At 36.6% G+C, this 20342-nt stretch overlaps 1 protein-coding gene across 1 annotated transcript; it reads left to right on the forward strand.

The window, feature by feature from the left end:
* Positions 1-695: 695 nt before the first annotated feature.
* MYCT1 (MYC target 1) lies at positions 696-19211 on the forward strand. Its single transcript, XM_005911682.3, is given in 3 exon segments — positions 696-796; positions 798-874; positions 16600-19211. Coding segments are annotated over 3 exon segments (690 nt in total). The 3' UTR covers positions 17112-19211.
* The last annotated feature ends 1131 nt before the right edge of the window (positions 19212-20342 follow it).

The following is a 20342-nucleotide window of genomic DNA, read 5'->3' on the forward strand; positions in this document are numbered from 1 at the left end:
TAGTTATCCTCGTACTCCTCACAAAGTAATGCTTAACATTCCGTTGTAATTAAATGTTTACATTTAGGTTTCCCCTAATTGGTTTTAAATAGGGCCCATCAATATAGAAAGGTTTTTTTTTTCTCATACTTACACACCACTTTAAATTAAAAAATTAAATATAGATTACATTTTAGAGGTATTTATGAAAAAAAGAATTCTCTTTTCAAAATCAATATGCAAAATAGAGCCAAAGAATTGGAATTTTAGTAAGTGAGAATTATAAAAAATAGGTATTGGATAAAATTAATTGCTTTGGAACAGACTATGGATTTCTGAAGAGTTCCCCCCACTCCCAACTTACTATATAAATATAGTTTTTAAACTATATTATAGTGTTTAAACATTGGAAGGCAGTCTTATTTTTTTTCAGTCTATTTCTTTATTCAACACAAATTTAACCCAAAGTGTTGTAGCTGAGAGTTTAAAATCATCCTCCACATGTCAGTAGGAGATGAGGAAAGGACAGAAAAGGAGTCTCATGTCCCCAAAGCAGTTTGGAGGTGGGGGAAAGGTGGGTACTTAGCAACTGAGCTGAGGAAATGACGAGAAGGAAATTGTTTTGTGTCTCAGGAACTGTGTGGAATTCCAAGATAAGAAAAACAGTTGCTAATTTGAGTATAAAAGCAGGAAACATGAAACATTTATTTCCTTTCATGCAAACACAAGTATATGAGAGGTTGTGTGAAAATTATTTTTCTCCTGCCAAACTACAAAGACACAGATTCAAAGTTCTTCTGGACACACTGGCTTTTCTTCTCTCTTCTCTTCTTTGTGGATATTATGGCTAATAACACAACAAGTTTAGGGAGCCCATGGCCAGAAAACTTTTGGGGTAAGATTTTCTTTAGCTGTTTTTAATTTAAAATTAGAATGTGGAGAAATGTACTGCCTAGAGGTGATTAAAACCTTGGAAATCCCTGAGCCATTTTGCTTACTCTAAATTGACAACCTAATGTTTTCATAGATTTAGTACAAAAAGATTTGTTCATGTAAAATGTCTGTAATGTGGGCTGTGAAATCATTCAAGTAGGATCTGGGCAACAAGATTTTGGCTGGTGTTACAAAATAATAAAAAAATAATAGGAAATGATAATTAGAAAATAAGAATAAAATGAAAAAAAATGAAAGTCATTGCTGTTTGGAAAATACTAATGTGGATTTTGTTGGAAAATTGTTTTGTCTTATGTTTATACAGATTATGTATCTTATTTAATGAAACTAAGAATTTCTACAGAGATTAATTTTAACTTACCTTGTCAGTGTTATACTCTTTAATTTCCAAAGTGAATCTAAATAATAAATGTACTGAAGGAATGTAATGACATGATCAAATAAAAAAAAATCATATTATGAAATTAGAGGGAAAAACTGTAACAGAACAAGTTAAGTGGAAATAACATCACAAATAACATTATAAAGAAAGCTTCAGTTCAGTTCAGTCACTCAGTCGTGTCCGACTCTTTGCGACCCCATGAATCGCAGCATGCCAGGCCTCCCTGTCCATCACCAACTCCCGGAGTTCACTCAGACTCACGTCCATCGAGTCAGTGATGCCATCCAGCCATAAAGAAAGTTTATCACAGGGAAAAAGGGAACAGTACAAAAGTAGTTTTTGGCTGGGTTCAGACACAACTTCTAGTCAATCAGCTGCAACAGAACGGAGCTGAGGTAAGATCCATGTCTTCCAAGGCTGCAGACTCAGGGAAGAAGGGCTGAGACATGAAATTGTTGCAGGTACTTGGGTTTAGGGAAATTTAAAAAATAAAGGGAGAAGTCGGGTTAAATCCAGAAAACAAATTTAAAGGAGATAATGGAGTTTGTGAAGAGATCACTTCCCCACGCGAACTATTTAACACTTTCTGCTGTGATTCCAAAGTATGTTTGGGGAGCTCTCAGGTGAAAGATGGGCAGGGGTGCTGCCTGCCCCTAACCACCTACCTGGTTTTCCACCATCACAGAAACTTTCATGGAGGGAATGAATTCTCTTTTTACCATCAACATTTATGTTCATTTCATGTCTGAAAATGAGAGATATTAGTAGTTATCCTATTGTAATTCTCAAAGAATTAAGAAAAAGAAAGTAAATTATACTTGCATATTGTAAAGAATGCTTTTGGTAATGTTATTGTACTTTACACCAAAAGACAAGTCTGAATTGTGAGAGTGTTAGTAATATGGGTTTCTTACAATACAGTTTGCTGTCCTCCTTTATAGAGAAAGTGAATGTACCAAACAGATGCTAAAAAATAGTGAGAATGTGTTTACACTAAATTCATCATTGCAAAAATGATATATAAATTATTGAAAAGTAATTCTTCCTGCAAAATTACCAAATCAATGTTTTTTTCAGATCAAAGTCAAATTTTCAAGACTATGTAAATGTTTAAGGGAAAAAATAATTATCCACTGATTAAAACGTGGAGCATAATCATAAAATGACCCCAGTGAAAAACAAAATATTTAGTGGCAATTTGCCAATCTTACGATAATACTTTTTTAGTATAGAAATCTATGCTTGAGAAAGAATTCAAACTTATTGTTCCAAAGATAGTTCTGAGTGTTTCTTTATCTTACTTGGTGAATACAATGGAAAATAGATGGATATAATGAAAACCAGGAAAGGGAGTGTTACATTGATAAGCATTAACCAAGCTAAACAGATATGTTATGCAGATATAATATTATAATGTTTGATGATGTGGGGAAAATATATAGAAGATCCCATTATTTCTTCTGGGGTAAAAAAAATATATATATATATATATTAAGTGTAAAATGCAAAAATGTGGATCTATGAAATGTAAACATTTTCTAAAATATAAATGTTGACCTTTAAAATTTTTATCTCCCTTTTCTGTCTAAATTGATATCTATCGTGTCCACTGTCTCCACAAAAAATGTTATTTGAAAATCCGGTAAAGTGCAGTGCAATGCATTGTCTATTGCTTCCAAAATCAATTGTCTGCTTGTTGGCATTTTGAATTCAGAAGATAGGGAAAGAACAGTTTAGAAAAGCAAAACTTATACATCAAACCATACAAATTTCCCAGACTTATGCTAAGGCTGCATAAAAAATTGCTTTCCAAATGTAATTTCCCTGGTTTACTTTAAAGAATATTGAAAAATTCGATAAAGATACCAGGTTATTACCAATAATGATAGTTTACATTTTATTGATAATCACCTATAAAATTTACTAAATGTTGTACAAACATGACAGTAATTAATGCAAAGGCGATTGATAAAATTGGCCTGACAACACAGCTGAAGACTTGCATTTCCCACTTTTGCCTTCTTTGATGCATTTCCCTTCCCTATAAACAGTACCAATGAAAGAAACAGGCAACATAACCTGTTAAAGTTTGCTGCACTCTGCTTTAATGAAATTGTAGACAAGTGTCATTAAACTTGGTTAGTCTTTTCGTATTTATAGTTCTAAATAAGACTATTTGGTTATACTTCTTGCCTTACCATGTGTGGTTTTGGCTAGGATTGTGAAAAATTAGAGAATTTATGGGTTTAGGAATTTGCCTTTATTCACCTGATTTAATCTTCATCAAATCTATATCTGTCCTAAAGAAGATTACACTTTTGGAGGAGATTATGTGCTCATACATATGCAAACATATGTATACAACATATGTCTATATTGCTATGGAATAACGCAAGATGATATTCAGTAAAATGGCAATGAATGAGTTAGAAAAATGAAAGTGTTAGTCCCTAAGTTGTGTCCAACTCTTTGTGATGCCATGGACTATAGTCTGCCAGACTCCTCTTACCATGGCAAGAATACTAGAGTGGGTAGCCATTCCCTTCTCCAGGGGATCTTCCTGACCCAGGGATTGAATCCAGGTCTCCTGCATTGCAGGCAGATTCTTTGCTGTCTGAACCACCTGATCCCTAAATCCTTTTTAGAAAAAAAAAGTGAGGCCTTACCTGTTTCTATAAATCAGACAAGGTTCACATAGGGAGACAATTCTAGGAAGAACATTGTAGTCATTCATATTTCTTACAGTATCTTATTAAATCATTCTTTCATCTGTTTATCTATCCAGTTCATTAGTTTACTCAGAAGCACTGACTGACCACTCTTTATATATTAGACAATGTGCCTAGTGTTTGTGAGATAAATATGGCATGGTTGGAGAATTTCAGGAAATTCAGGAAAAAATCTTATCAGCAAATATACAGAAGTTAAAAATACGCAAGCAGAGTTTGCAGAGAACTGAATGACTTGAAAGAGATTTGTGTAGTTTTGGCTGTTACTGTAAAAGTTTAGCCGGGAGAAGGGAATGGCTACCCACTCCAGTATTATAGTATACTGTAAAAGTTTGCCTGGAGAATTCCATGTACAGAGACCTGATTAACCTTGACCTTCCCTAGTGGCTCAGAAGTAAAGAATCTTTCTGTAATGCAGGAGATCTGATTTAACCTAATTATTTTTAATTTAGCTACTTCAAGCTTCCCCACTTCCCCCTTTACTTTCCTCTACAGCTGGAAAGGGGATGAGACAGGACTGGGAACTCTACACTACCGAGTGTGTTGGAACAAGAGGGCTATTGGTTCTTGGTCAAGTTCTGGTCTCTGTTGACTCTACTGATGTATATTTCTCATCTGCTTTAGGGGCATTGCCCTTTTTTCTTGCCTTTACTGCTGAAGATTATTACCATAAAATCTGATGATCTGTGCAACATTTGCTAATGGCACGATTTTTCCTTTCTGGTCTATTGGCTCTTTTCCATCTGTCTCAGCTGGCATAGAACAATGTTGAATGCTCTCCCGTAACCTTGGACCTGAGGGCATTTGGGCTGTATATAAGACCCTTAGATCTGGATATACTAAGTCAATACTTCCTCATCCCTACTCTGCTTTTCAGGGACCGAGAGTTTCTCAGAGGGGTTTATCATCTTTCCGATCTGGATCCTAAGAAGTTGAAAATGGATACCAATTTCTCTGGGATTCCCTAAATGAATCTGTAGCTCATTCACAGGCAGAAATGGAGTAATGGCCCCTTATTCAGGACTCTCACTGGTCACATGTATGCATAGCCCTTTTTCGGTCTCCAAAACTTCTCCTCTTCACACTGCTTCTGAAAATTTACTTGTTGGGGTTGAATATTTAAGTCCCCTCCCCCATTCAGTGTTGAATCCTTAACCCCCTAATGCAATGTTATTTGGAGATAAGGCCTTTGAGGCGTAATTGGGATCAAATTAGAAGGTGGGTCCCCCATGATGGGGTTAATGGCTTTATAAGAGGAGAAAGAGATAACTGTTCTTTCCCATCTGTGTGCTAGCACTGAGATGAGGGTGTGGGCTCTCACCAGAACCTGGTCATGCTGGCACCTGGATGCTGGGCATCCTGGTTCCCAGAACTGTGAGAAATAAATGTCTGTTGTTGAAGCCACCCAGTCTGTGGTATTTAAACAGCAGCCCAAGTTGACCTGGGCATGACTCATGGACCACAGTTTATTTTTCCAGCACTGTTCATTATCAGATCAGATCAGTCGTGTCCGACTCTTTGCGACCCCATGAATCGAAGCACGCCAGGCCTCCTTGTCCATCACCAACTCCCGGAGTTCACTGAGACTCACATCCATCCAGTCAGTGATGCCATCCAGCCATCTCATCCTCTGTCGTCCCCTTCTCCTCTTGCCCCCAGTCCCTCCCAGCATCAGAGTCTTTTCCAATGAGTCAACTCTTCGCATGAGGTGGCCAAAGTACTGGAGTTTCAGCTTTAGCATCATTCCTTCCAAAGAAATCCCAGGGCTGATCTCCTTCAGAATGGACTGGTTGGATCTCCTCGCAGTCCAAGGGACTCTCAAGAGTCTTCTCCAACACCACGCTTCAAAAGCATCAATTCTTTGGCTCTCAGCCTTCTTCACAGTCCAACTCTCACATCCATACATGACCACAGGAAAAACCATAGCCTTGACTAGACGGACCTTTGTTGGCAAAGTAATGTCTCTGCTTTTGAATATACTATCTAGGTTGGTCATAACTTTCCTTCCAAGGAGTAAGCGTCTTTTTTTTTTTTTTTATTCTTCCAATTTTATTTTATTTTTAAACTTTACATAATTGTATTAGTTTTGCCAAATATCAAAATGAATCCACCACAGGTATACATGTGTTCCCCATCCCGAACCCTCCTCCCTCCTCCCTCCCCATACCATCCCTCTGGGCCGTCCCAGTGCACCAGCCCCAAGCATCCAGCATCATGCATCGAACCTGGACTGGCAACTCGTTTCCTACATGATATTTTACATGTTTCATTGCCATTCTCCCAAATCTTCCCACCCTCTCCCTCTCCCACAGAGTCCATAAGACTGTTCTATACATCAGTGTCTCTTTTGCTGTCTCGTACACCGGGTTATTGTTACCATCTTTCTAAATTCCATATATGTGCGTTAGTATACTGTATTTATGTTTTTCCTTCTGGCTTACTTCACTCTGTATAATAGGCTCCAGTTTCATCCTGAAGGCGCCCGATCTCGTCTGATCTCGGAAGCGTCTTTTAATTTCATGGCTGCAGTCACCATCTGCAGTGATTTTGGAGCCCAGAAAAATAAAGTCTGATACTGTTTCCACCGTTTCCCCATCTATTTCCCATGAAGTGGTGGGATCGGATGCCATGATCTTCGTTTTCTGAATGTTGCGCTTTAAGCCCACTTTTTCACTCTCCACTTTCACTTTCATCAAGAGGCTTTTTAGTTCCTCTTCACTTTCTGCCATAAGGGTGGTGTCATCTGCATATCTGAGGTGATTGACATTTCTCCCAGCAATCTTGATTCCAGCTTGTGTTTCTTCCAGTCCAGCGTATTTCATGATGTACTCTGCATACAAGTTAAATAAGCAGGGTGACAATATACAGCCTTGACGAACTCCTTTTCCTATTTGGAACCAGTCTGTTGTTCCATGTCCAGTTCTAACTGTTGCTTCCTGACCTGCATGCAGATTTCTCAAGAGGCAGGTCAGGTGGCCTGGTATTCCCATCTCTTGAAGAATTGTCCACAGTTTATTGTGATCCACACAGTCAAAGGCTTTGGCATAGTCAATAAAGCAGAAATAGATGAAAGGTATGTTCTTCAGTCTTTTAGGCGCTCAGTATTTTGAAATTGCAACAAACAAACAGAAAACCCAAAACACTCTTGTGTCTTTTACAATGTCTACTGATTGGAGCAAAACAATTTGTTTTCAAGGCTATCTTCTATTCTAAGTATTTAATAATCCTGTTAGTAATTCTGAGCACCAGTTTTTTTCTTTTTTTTCTGTGCATCTTTGATAACAGCGCTAATCCTCTCCAAGATAACTGAAGAGATGGAGGATTGTTAATTGATTTCTTGGGCAATCAAGTGCTGTCAAGGGCAGCAAACCTTGGTTAATAGCTGAAAACTTTATTTCATAACCTGAGAAAAATATGTCACTTAGGGATCTACCCCAGGAGATGGAAGAAGGTTGTTTCCAGAGAGGTTGAGGAGGGAGAAAGCTTATGGGCTGGGCATGCTCCCCAACAATGTTCTTTATATTCCCTCTTCCCAAATAGTAAACAAATACTATGTTTCAAATGTGTATTTTTAATTTGTATTTTAAAAACTCTTGGACATCTATGCAACATTTCATATTAACAGCCTGATAATTACTTGCTTTATATCAGTTACCTAGGAAGTTTGATTGACAAGGGTTTATAAATTCTTGTCTTTAAAACTGCTGTATATCAGTTCCACAGACAGAAGTTTCATGATTCATCTCTCACTGAACTCCATGCTCAGAGATTGGCTCAGTAGGATGAGGCAGAGCCTAGAAGAATATAATTTTTAATAGGTTCCTGACTTTAGAACTTCTGCATTTATGTTAATGATAGAAATTTGCTTATAGTAGTCTTTTCTTACAATAGCCTTGTCAGATTCTGGTATCAATGTTAGGCAGGTTTCCTAAAACAGGTTAGGAAGTGAAAAAGTTCTATTATTTGGAAAAAGTTGTGTAAGCGTGGCATTGTTTATTGTTTAAATGTTTGAAAGAATTCACCAGTGTAATTATCTGTAGTATTTTTAATAAGAAGGTTTTAAGTGAAAAGTCAATGTGTTTAACAATATTGGATAATTCAGATTTCCTACTGATCATTTGATTACTTTAGGGCAGTTTGTGTCTTGTAGGAATTTTCCCATTTGAATTAAATTTCTAAATGTGTTGCCTTAAAGTTGTTTATGACCTTCTCTCATATACTTTTCTAATATTTATTATGAAAGAAATATACAGAAAAAAATTGAAGAATTTTGCAGTGAATATCCATATACCTACTCCTAGATTATACTATTAACATTTGTATAATATTCATTTTATCAACCAATCTTAGTTTATATTTCCAAGAAAATTGAAGATATCAGTATGCTTCCCCCTAGTTAATTTAGCATTTATAGTATTAACAAGAATTTAATATTTTTTTTTTTTTTCTTTGAAAGTCAAATGTACATCAATAAAATGTGTAAATGATCAAAAATGAAGTGCACGGATCATAACTGAATATTTGCTGAATTTTGATAAAGACATACACACCTGAGTAACCCAAAGCCCAGTAAAGATATAGAACGTTATCTCCAACCTGAAAAGTTCCCTAATGATAATGACACTTCTTAGTCAACCCTGTTTACATCATCCCCAGAGGAAATCACTAGTATGTATTCATTGAAAAAATATCCATGTATAAGTGGACCTGTGCAGTTCAAACCTGTGTTATTCAAGGGTTAACTGTTGGTCTACCCTGTTCCTTTTGAACATAGTTTAACTTACCTACTACTCTAACAGTACTGTTGAATAATTATATTCATAGTATGACTTATGCTTTATTCTTTTGACCAAATCTATTTCCAAATCTCCCAGATTTTTCATTTGTCTCACAATCCCGTTAGTCTAGTTTCTAGTAACTTAGAAAGAAAAAAAGAAAACCAACGGGGGCAGTTAGACATCAGAGGTGGGACAGGATGACCCTTAAATAGGGTGGTTAGGGTAGCTCTCAATGAGAAGGTGACATGTGGGTGAAGACCTGAAGTCACCCGTGTAAACAGCTGAGTAGAGTTTCAGGAATAGGTTACAATTTGCACAAGGCTCTAAATCAGGAGCACAGATGATGTGTTTAAGGAATGGCAAAGAGGGCAGTGTGGATGGAGATGAATGAGCCAGTGGAAGAGTAGGAAGGAGGACAGATGACAGGGAACAGATCAAGGTGGAACTTCAAGGTGATTTGGGAGAGTTTATTATACTCTGGGAGAAATGAATGGTTTAGAGCAAAAGAGTGATGTGATTTGACTAACACTTTAGAAGGCTCACTCTGGCTACTGTACTGAGAACTGAGCAAGGAGAGAAGCAGGAACCAGAGAGAAGGCTATAGTAATGGTCCAGGTCACAGATGATGGTGACTTGGATCAGGAAGGTAGCAGAGCAGATAATGAGAAGCTGAATTCTGGATATGTTCTGACAATAGACCCAATAGGATTTTCTGGGAGATGAGATACACATAGGAAATGCTTGCTGTTGTTTAAATTAACAATTTTTGCCAAAATCTTATTGTCTGAACAATCCTGCTATATTCTCTAGGGTACCAAGAACAGCAGAGTCTACTAGCAGTCTAATAGCTAAGCTTAATGATTCTTAAGATTGCAAAGGATTTTGTGAATTGATCAATGTTTTATTGTCAAAGATAAAATCACTTTTCAGATATTAGAACAATTCAACTCAAGGCCACTAGGTGGTGACGTTTACTAAATTTTGATAGTAGTGGCCAGAATTTTAGGTACGGATTAGATTTATCGAAAACCAGATTCAATATTAGAATCTTAGAATTGAAAGGCACTATCGTGACCATTATTATTAGGCTAGGAAGAGTCAAATGACACAGGAAAGCTATACATCCATTAGTAATAATAGCTGTCGTTCTTTGAGGACCAATGTGCCAGCCCCTTAGTAGGTATATAGACATAAGTTATAAAATAGGATAACACTTAAGTTATATGCCATGCTTTACTAATGTTAGAGTTTGTTCCTTTTTTCCTTTAAAGGGAGATCTGTCATTTTTAAAGCAATCATTTGTTCTTTTTAGTTGCATTATAATTGTTGTTACTTGATGTAAAATTGTTTCCCCTTGATTTTACATTTTCAAAGTTTCTAATTTCTTCTTGAAATGAAGTTTATGCTAATTTTGGCTATAGATTAATCTTTTAGAACACGTTGTCTGAAGAGGCTGTGGTGGAAGGGCTCACAGGGCATATGCACGGAGACGATGTAAAGGAACTCTTGTAAACTTTAAATGCTTTTATGGGATTTTAAGATTTTAGCTTCATTTAGTGGAAATAAAGTAAGTATGTCTAATCTCATCTATTATACATGCTTATATACTGAGATATTCAGAATCCTCTGTCAGACTCTAGTGGTTACACAGGTTTAGACCCTAAAGCAAGAGCATGCTTGGTCAAAAAGTTTGCTTGGGTTTTCTGTAATATCTTATGGAAAAACTCAAATGAACTTTTTGGCCAACCCAATACTTTGCAGACTTTAATATTTATTTTCTCACTTTATGTCATACCTAAGTGACTGCAACAGTCCCCTGACTGGTGTTGGTTGTCAATATTCAATTATTAAAATAAAATAAATATTTTATTTATGTGCAGTGGGTGGCTCAGATGGTAAAGAATTTGCTTGCAATGTGGGAGACCTGGGTTTAATCCCTGGGTTGGGAAGATCCCCTGGAGGAGGATATGTGAAGTCACTCCAGTATTCTTGCCTGGAGAAGCCCATGGACAGAGGAGTCTGGTGGGCTATAGTCCATGGGATCACAAAATCGGACACGGCTGAGCGACTAACAGACACACACATCTATAGCATAAATCTTGTTCAGTTGCTAAGTCATGTCTGACTCTTTGTGACCCCATGAACTGCAGCACACCAGATTTCCCTGTCCTTCACCATCTCCCAAGATCTGCTCAAACTCGTGTCCATTTAGTTGGTGAAGCCATCCAACCATCTCATCCTTTGTCACTCCCTTCTCCTGTCCTCAGTCTTTCCCAGCATCAGGGTCTTTTCCAGTGAGTTGGCTGTTCATGTCAGGTGGCCAAAGTATTTATTGGAGCTTCAGCTTAAGCATCAGTCCTTCCAATGAATATTCAGGGTTGATTTCCTTTAGGATTGAGTGGTTTGATCTCCTTGCTGTCCAAGGGACTCTCAAGAGTCTTCTTCAGCACCACAATTCGAAAGCACGACTCTGTTTCAATATAAAAAAACTAAGAGTTTGAGCTGAGGCAAGAGTTCGTTTTAGTTGAAACATTATATCTCTGATTCTATATCTGAAGTTGTTGATATTTAAAATTCTCCAGTGGAGGTTGTTGATTCAGAAATGTAATTGCAGAATACATAACACTGCTTTACCACATTTCCTCCAAGTATTTTTATCTGTAACTGGCTACCAAATCTGGCATTAAATCAATACAATCTTATGCATTTCAAAATTTTCATTTCAGATTAATATTTTCTTACAACACACCAAAGATAAAGAGCTTTTCCCTAATTGAGGTTGTTTGACAATTAAGGGATGTAATAGACTTAGTAGTGTCCAAGACCCTATATTAAATTAATCAAATTAGAAATGCATATTACTGTTTACCAAAATAATGAAATAAAAATAGGGTTGCATTTTATAAACTGTATTCATTCCAACATCAAAATTTTCTTAATCTTAGTTTTAGTGAAACCTTTCTAACTTAGAATGATAGAAGTTCATATTTAGAAGGAGCTTACAGTTTACCAACTAAGTCTCAACTTAATGCATTATTTTTCTACTCAAAGACACAATAACATTAAAATGAATCATAGTATATCTCTCATTCATCTATTCTAAATAGAAGGACAGAATTTCTGAGTGACTTTATTCATAGTCTTTGATTAAAGTGTTTATCATGGTAATCCACTTATGGATCCTCTGGAGCATAAACTACTTAATGCATAAACTCTTCCAGAGACAACTGACCACTTAATAATGCACAATAAATTATTCAAATGATGTGCAATACACCTCACAAAAACAAAGATTGCTAAACCTCACTGAAATATAGTAAAATTAGGTATTTTTCTTAACAAAAGAACCGAATTTAGTAAAATTTCTGGATTCACATACTTATTTGGAAGAAGACAAAGGACTGGGTTTTATGAAGTATTTGAGTAGTTTATGATTTTTACTTAGTACTCTTACAAGAACAATTAAAACATTTTTCAGTGAAATCCAGAATTTAGATAGCTATTATAAACAACACAAAACTTCAAGGAAAGATGTAATGATTATAATACAAATTAAAATTTTATCTAGTAAATCTATTCTCTGATAAACTACTGTTGCATAAAATGGCAAAGGCAAGTAAATATAAAGTAAGCAGATGATAGAATTTCTAAAACATTAAAATTTGATCTGATTATCAAATTACTACTATAAAATAACATTATTATTTAGATTTTAGGAGCAAGAGCTTCTAAGCCTCAGTTTATCACCATTATGCTGCTCAATGTCTTATCTCTAGGACATTAGATGGTATGATACTATGGAATAATTTTTATATTCTTTTCACTTTGAGACTCCCACGATCAGATTCTTTCTTATTCTTACTATAGCTTCCCAGATTAAGCCATTGTTGTTGTATGTTCGAATCACTGTTTCCCTCTCCTCCCTGCTTATTTGTTTTCAGTCTACTGCAGATATCAACACCAGCTCCATCTTTATCCTTCCTATGGGTAACTGCTCAAGCCTCTTCTTTGCCCACAGGGAAGAGGTTGAACTTCTTGGAGAAGTACTCAGGGCCTTCCATCATCTGACCCCCAACCTACTGTGCGTAAAGTGGCCAATGACCCACTCACTGTCCCATCTAAAGGGCCTTTTTCTTACTTTAAGTCTTCTAGAATGTTAACTCTGCTACAGACTATTTTCTTCCCAGCTCTCTCTGTACTTAGCAGTACTTGGTATCTAGTGGGTGCTTTATACGTGAACAAATGAATTGATAAATTTCTCTGGGGCTCCTGGTTGCTAATCACTTCTCCCTAAAAGTCTCTTCTCACTTTGATTCAGTGCTAGTAACCTTTCTTATCTCTGTGGGCCATCCTAATTAGCCCTTCTGTGTTTCCCCGGTGTTGACCTCCACCACCTGTTAAATTCTGGTTTTCCTGGAAGTTTGTTCTCAACTCTCTTCTATAAACACATTTGTTTCTTTTAGTAGAAGTACGTTTCTTGGATAGTTGAACTCTCTTGCAGCATGAAGATTCCGAATTTTGCATCCTTTTAAACTCCATATTTATTTAACCCTGAATTCCCTAATACACACTCCAGGGACATGCAAACTCAACATCTTCCTACTATCAGTTCCAGCCCCAGTTCTGCAGTCTCACATTACTTCCCTATTTGGACAAACGGTACTAGTAAGCACCTGTCCACCCCCATTTGCCCACACCAGAGCCTGAGAGTCATTCTAGGTTCATCCTTCCCTCAGGGTAGCAAAATGTGGTGTTTTTACTGGTTGACTGTGTGTGCATGTGTGCATGTGTGTGTGTGTTTGGTTGGTTGCTTTTTGCTGGTTGACTTTAATTTTTAGAGAGTGGAGTTGGGAGGAATTGCATGTCCTTTGTTTTAAATTTTCTTTTGTTTTGAAGGATCCTCCAGTTTCCCTTCAGTCTTGCCTCCTTCCTCCTTCATTGTGTGGTTTCCAAAAAGCACCTTTTTCTTTCTTTTTTTTAAACAACTTTATTGAGATATAGTCAATTAGAGCATACAATTAAATGGTTTTGTTATAGGAGTTGTGTGACCACCACAGCATCAGATTTAAGAAGATTTTGTCCTTCAAAAAAGCGCTTCCCTGATGGAGAAGGGCTAGGCTGCCCACTCCAGTATTCTTAGGCTTCCTCTGTGGCTCAGTTGGTAAAGAATCTGCCTACAATGCAGGAGACCTGGGTTCGATCCCTGGGTTGGGAAGATCCCTTGGAGAAGCAAAAGGCTACCCACTCCAGAATTCTGACCTGGAGAATTCCATGGACTGTATAGTCCATGGGGTCTCAAAGAGTTGGACACAGCTGAGCAACTTTCACCTTCACTTCTGTCCTTCAAAAAGAAACCCTGTCCCTACTTAGAGGTCCCTCCCATTCCCTTCCACTTACCCCCTTGCCTTAGACCATCACCAATCTACTTTCTTTCTATGTAGTTTGTGTCTTCTGGACATTTCCTGTGAGTAGAATCATAAAATGCGTGATCCTTTTGTGATAGGACTCTTCCTCACGGCAAGGATTACTTTCCAAGACTGCCTCTTCCCATTCCTATAAGTCCCTTTCCTGGTCAGCATGCTCATGGACCAAAATACCTTTTCATTTTATTTTTATAGTATTTCCAGAATTGCCCTTCTTCTCCATGACAACGTGGTGGAAGTATAGGAGATAATTTATTGATTTCTAGTTTCCATCATTTATTTTTTAGATAAATTGAAGTTTGGATATTTGTTGTCTTCTAATTATGCTGAAGGCATGGTTTTGTATATTTTTATTTGGTCATCTTGTTGTCCTCTATTGTTTTTCAGAAGAAACTTTGGAAAATCCTGATTTACATGGCCTTTTTGTGTTGGCAGCCCAGATTTTCTATAATTCCCTTTTTGAGTTCCAAGTATTTGGGGGCACTGATAGTTACAAGTTAATTTGGAATTTCACTGTATTATTAATAAGGCTAATCTTAGGTTCTGACTGTGCTTATTGCTTTTTCCAGATAAAGCCTAACTCTATAAAACTCCATTCTCAAGAGATTTCACTTTAAGGCCATGACTCAATATTAGACGAGAGACAATTTTGAAGAACAATCCTGAGTCTAGAAGATCTGTCATAAATCATCTTGTATTTCAGAAGTCATCTTCCTGTTATAAAGAATTCATTGCCTAGATTTGACATAAAGAGTTGCTTTAGACATTTTGATACAAGCATTTGTGATAACTGTAAACATTGGACATAACAAATATGGTCTTTCTACAGGAGAAAAACATGACAATATAAGATAGAAAGATGCTAAAATAGATCCAAAAATTAAGGAACAATGAATATCCTTTTTTAATTATTAATATGGGCTTGTTTTGTTATTTCTATATTATAGATTTGGTGCATACTGTCATAGACCATATTAACAAACTGGAGAGAACTTTAGTTATCATAAAATCTAACTCCTTCATTTGAAGAAAGTAATAAAATAAGTGAGTCTAAATAAATTTTTATAAAAATCACACAGAATGTTAGGAATAGAGCTGAGTTTGGAACCCTGAATCAATTAGCTTTTTCTGTGTAACAATCCACCCCATTTACTTAGCTCACAATTCTGTGGGTGGGCAACTTGGGCTGGGGTCAGCTTGATGGATTTTCTGCTGGTCTTTTTTCATGAACCATACTCAGTTGGTAGGTTGACTGTATTTAAAATTCAGCACATACTGAGTTTTCCAAATAGAAAATTGTAAAATTATATCCAGGTATCAGGGGAAAATATACTGAAATGTATGGAATTTGCGTGAGAACAACAGATTTTAGGATAGTGTGAAAATCAATATGAGTTGTGGGTTAGATCATGGGTGTGTGTGTCTGTGTGTGGTGGATGATAAGGGTGGAGGGGTCTTCTAATATTCAGCATGTCTTTCCAGTTAATGCAGGGCTCTGCTACCCAGTTTTATTCAAGAATATGTTTTTAGTTCACAAAAAGAAGCAATAAGGTATCTGGGAAAGGCATTTTTCCCTCCTTACAACAGGAAATCTGGACAAGTTCTGTGAATTGGAGGATACTGGTATATAGCAGAGATTCTATGGAGGTTCAGGGGATAGGAATTTCGTGATCACAAGGGCACGATAAGAGCATGAACCTGCTTGGGGACCAAGAAAGAGCTCAGCAGTCTGTATAGCTCATGTCATCAATGAGTCAAAGATAAAGGTGACAGTCCAGGAGTTCTGGAAATAAGACATAAATCAGTCAGCCCCCCAGATGGTTCTAGCCCAGCACTTCCTGTCTCAGAATGAGAACGGATGTGAGGCATCATGCAGCCTTCAGGGTGGGATACACTGGTGGGGGATTTGAAAGCAGACAGAGGAAAAGACAAAGTCAATGTGACTATGAAATTCTTTATCGATTTTTGGCACATTGGTTACTACTGTAATTCAAAAGGAAGTAATCTTTGGATTATATTTGCAACTATAAAAATTTATGAGCTAAATAAAGAAGAGACTTTTTTCAAAATATGAGACTTTTTAATTACTAATTTCTTAAAGATAATAAAATATTGTAAGCAATGTGGAATGCTACAGCTAAAAAGATGTCATTTTACATCCTTTATTGTTTTTCTTTGATAAATGGAAGCCTATCAGCTTCATTTATTTATACCCACCCAACACCATCTTCTATCTCCCAAATGCAAAATCTAAGTTAATCAAATATTCCATAGTCCTCATTTGCATTTTGCCTGTATATTTAGTTGAACACCTATCTGTAAATCATATCACCTATTTGTTTTCTTTGTTTTAGAGGATGTGATAATGTCCTTCACGGTATCCGTGGCAACGGTACTTGTAATCGGAGGATTTATTTGGGCTTTGTCTGTCTGTCTGTCTCGAAGAAGGGCCAGCGCCCCCATCTCGCAGTGGAGTTCAAGCCGGCGATCCAGATCTTCATATACCCACGGCCTCAACAGAAATGGATTTTACCGCCACAGTGGCTGTGAACGTCGAAGCAATCTCAGCTTGGCAAGCCTCACTTTCCAGCGACAAGCTTCCCTGGAACAAGCCAATTCCTTTCCAAGAAAATCAAGCTTCAGGGGCTCAACTTTCCACCCCTTTCTGCAATGCCCACCACTTCCTGTGGAAACTGAGAGTCAGCTGGTGACTTTCCCTTCATCCACTACCTCCTCCAGCATCAACACTTCCCACAGCCTGGGCCGTCCGGATTTCCACTGGTCCAGTAACAGTCTTCGGCTTGGCGTTTCAACACCACCCCCACCTGCCTATGAGTCCATCATAAAGGCTTTCTCGGACTCCTGAGTAGGGTGCTTCTGTTTTTGTTTTTCTTTTCTTGTTTTGTTTGAAGGGAAATTACAAATAGGCAAAACAGAATTTTGAGGACATGGCCCAAATGCCTAATGAGTTTCCAAGCTGAAATATGCACACACAATTTGGACATCACAATGTAAAACAGATTTTTTTTTTTTTTTTGTCTCACACGAAAAAATAATATTTTTCCAAATAGTTATATATTTATGTATTTTGTATTCAACATGGGAATTTTGAAAGATAGTGATTCTTGGCTAAGAATCAACTGATACAGTATATATGTCTTTTAGACTAAAACAAAAACTTTGGATTTTTGTGGTTTACAATCTTCACTCAATGTCCAATGTGACTATAAAGGTGGGAAAAATTACTGTGTAACTTAAAAAAATTCCTGTCTTAAGGGATTTTAATTTAACTTTCTTTAGAAAGACAAGTGAATCATTTGACAATCTTGGATTTTTAGTGATTTTATGGACATAAAATGATGGAACATAGGAGATTCTAAAGTTCCTTGATTTCACTCATTTGTGACAAGTGAGGAAATCAAGCAAAGGAAGCTGAACTCAGTGAGTGTTACAGAATAGTGCAATTCTGACACTTATTTTTCCCCCAACTCCTTTTGTTCTTTTCCCAAGAATAGTTATCCTCTTCACTGAGGCAAAATCCTTGGATTTACTCACTTGATGATTTGACCTTTCTTTACTGTTTTCATTGTATTATAAAAACAATAGCAAATCCAATTCATTTGATCTAAAAACAAACTCTAGTACCGAGTTTACATTTTTCTTAAGGGATAAACTTTATTTCTTACATTTAAATCTAGCAATGGGGAAAGCTTGTTACCTAAGGATTTTCTGTAACTTCAAAGACAAATAAAGGAGGGCTAGTAGAGAGAAAGTCTGTTTATCCAAATTAGATGTTACAGCCACGAAGAATCTTCCTTCCTGGATGGACCCATCAGTCATCATCTTTTATTTACTTCTCTATGGAACCTCAGCTTCTGTGAAGAGTCTTTGTACAGATGAAACTGTGCCAACCGGTCTTTGGTGCAGACAATTATTTAAGGAGTCCATCTCCACAAGAAGCCACCCTTTTAAAGGGAGAGCTTCAGTGGCCAGAGATGACTGGCTGGTCTTTTTCATTTAAGGACATGAGTTCCCAGAATTATTACTCAAAAGACCTGGAGTTTGTTTCTGATATAGTGAATATTTAGCTTATGTTGCTATTTCTTCTCTGAACATTGGGATTTTCTGTGAAGAAAAATGATCTCATGATAGTTTCTGCAATGCAGCAGTCCCAGCTAATGGTGTCTGAATATGACTCAATACTGTAATAGATATTTACACAATAAAAGATTCTGTATAGTATTTTCTTTATTTTTTTTTTTTAGCTTACATTTTGCACTGTTCCTCAAGGACAGTTATACTTAATGATGTCTATAGTAAATGTCTATAAATAGATGCTTTCTAATGCAATATACCTGAAAGGAGGAAGGAGGAGGGAAGGGAGGGATAGAGGAAGGAAGGAAGGAAAGAGAAAAAAAGCTCAAAAGATAGCAAATTTGTTGTAAGTTTTTTTTTTTATAAAAACTTAGTTATAGCCACATAAAATTTTAAGAGATCTGTGCTTGTTGCTGTTCAGTCGCTAAGTTGTGTCCAAGTCTGTGGGACCCCATGGACTACAGCATACCAGGCCTCCCTGTCCCTCACTATCTCCTGGAGTTTGCTGGAAATCATGTCCGTAGAGTCAGTGATGCCATTCAATTCTATCTTTGCTTGTATGCCATTTTTAATGTCTAATATGCGAGGTAAGCAAAGTATATGGTTTTTGTGTAGAATTTGTTGAGACTAAAAACTGCTTCATCTCTCTCAAATAACGAAAATGAGAGCAGAAATCCTCTGGTGTATTTAACCATCTGAAAGAATTATTACCTCTTCCCTCACCAAGTTATGAAATAATCAAAATGAGTATGTTGTAAACGTGCAATGTATAAAACATGAAATTAAAACAAAAACTGGAGGCTTTTTCTTAATGTAATTATTTTATTTGAAATATTTAGTTGATTATGAAATAAAATTAAACTGATGTCAATTTTGATTCAGTTTATTTATTGAATAGCCTGTGACTGTTTCCTATTTATTTGGTATTTTAACTCAATCAAGATCATTCTTTAAAAAATGGGGAAAAAAATCATTCTTTATAAACTATTTTAGAGACACAACCTTGTTTTATCTAATAATGTGTAACACAAAAGGGGTATGATCACAAAGAAAAAAACAGAATTTTTAATGAATTAATATAGATGAACAATAAGTTGTTAAAAACATGAATTTAGATTCTTATCTTACTAGATAAACAATTCCAGAATTGTTTAATTAATTTTTTTAGAGAATAAACTTTTTGAGATATAATTTACTTTTAACATTATGTTAGTTTTAAGTGTACAACATAAGGATTTTATATATGTATGTACTGCAAAACGATCACCATAGTCCACTCTAATTAACATCTGCAGCCACATTTAGTTACTTGTGATGAGAACTTTGAGGATCTACTCTCAGTTCAGTTCAGTTCAGTCGCTCAGTCGTGTCTGACTCTTTGCGACCCCATGGACAGCAGCACACCAGGCCTCCCTGTCCATCACCAACTCCCGGAGCTTACTCAAACTCCTGTCCATTCTGTCAGTAATGTCATCCAACCATCTCAATCTCTGTCATCCCCTTCTCCACTCCCCTTCTAACTTTCCCAGCATCAGGGTCTTTTCCAATGAGTTGGTTCTTCGTATCAGGTGGCCAAAGTATTGGAGTTTCAGCTTCAGCATCAGTCCTTCCAATGAATATTCAGGACTGACTTCCTTTAGGATTGACTGGTTGGGTATATCCATCTTTATAATGTATATGATCTATTTTCAGCAACTTTCAAATATACAATACGGTACAATTAACTATAGTCACAATGTGGTACATTACATATCCAGGGTTTGTTTATTTCACAACTAGATGTTTATGCCTTTTTTGACAAGCTTCACCCTTTTGATCTCCACTTCCCTCCCCACCATGTCTGGCTCTCTGTTCTCTGATACCAGTAGACAGTCTTATTGGTTTATTTGGAATTTTGCCTAATGTATATATTGCCTAGTCTTGAAACAACTAGAAATAAACTTTCTGAAATTAAGAAAAAGAACCCTAGTAATGCATGAAAATCACAAGAAAAAGAAACAAC

This window comes from Bos mutus, chromosome 9 (assembly GCF_027580195.1).
Source record: "Bos mutus isolate GX-2022 chromosome 9, NWIPB_WYAK_1.1, whole genome shotgun sequence".
Lineage (NCBI taxonomy): Eukaryota > Metazoa > Chordata > Mammalia > Artiodactyla > Bovidae > Bos > Bos mutus.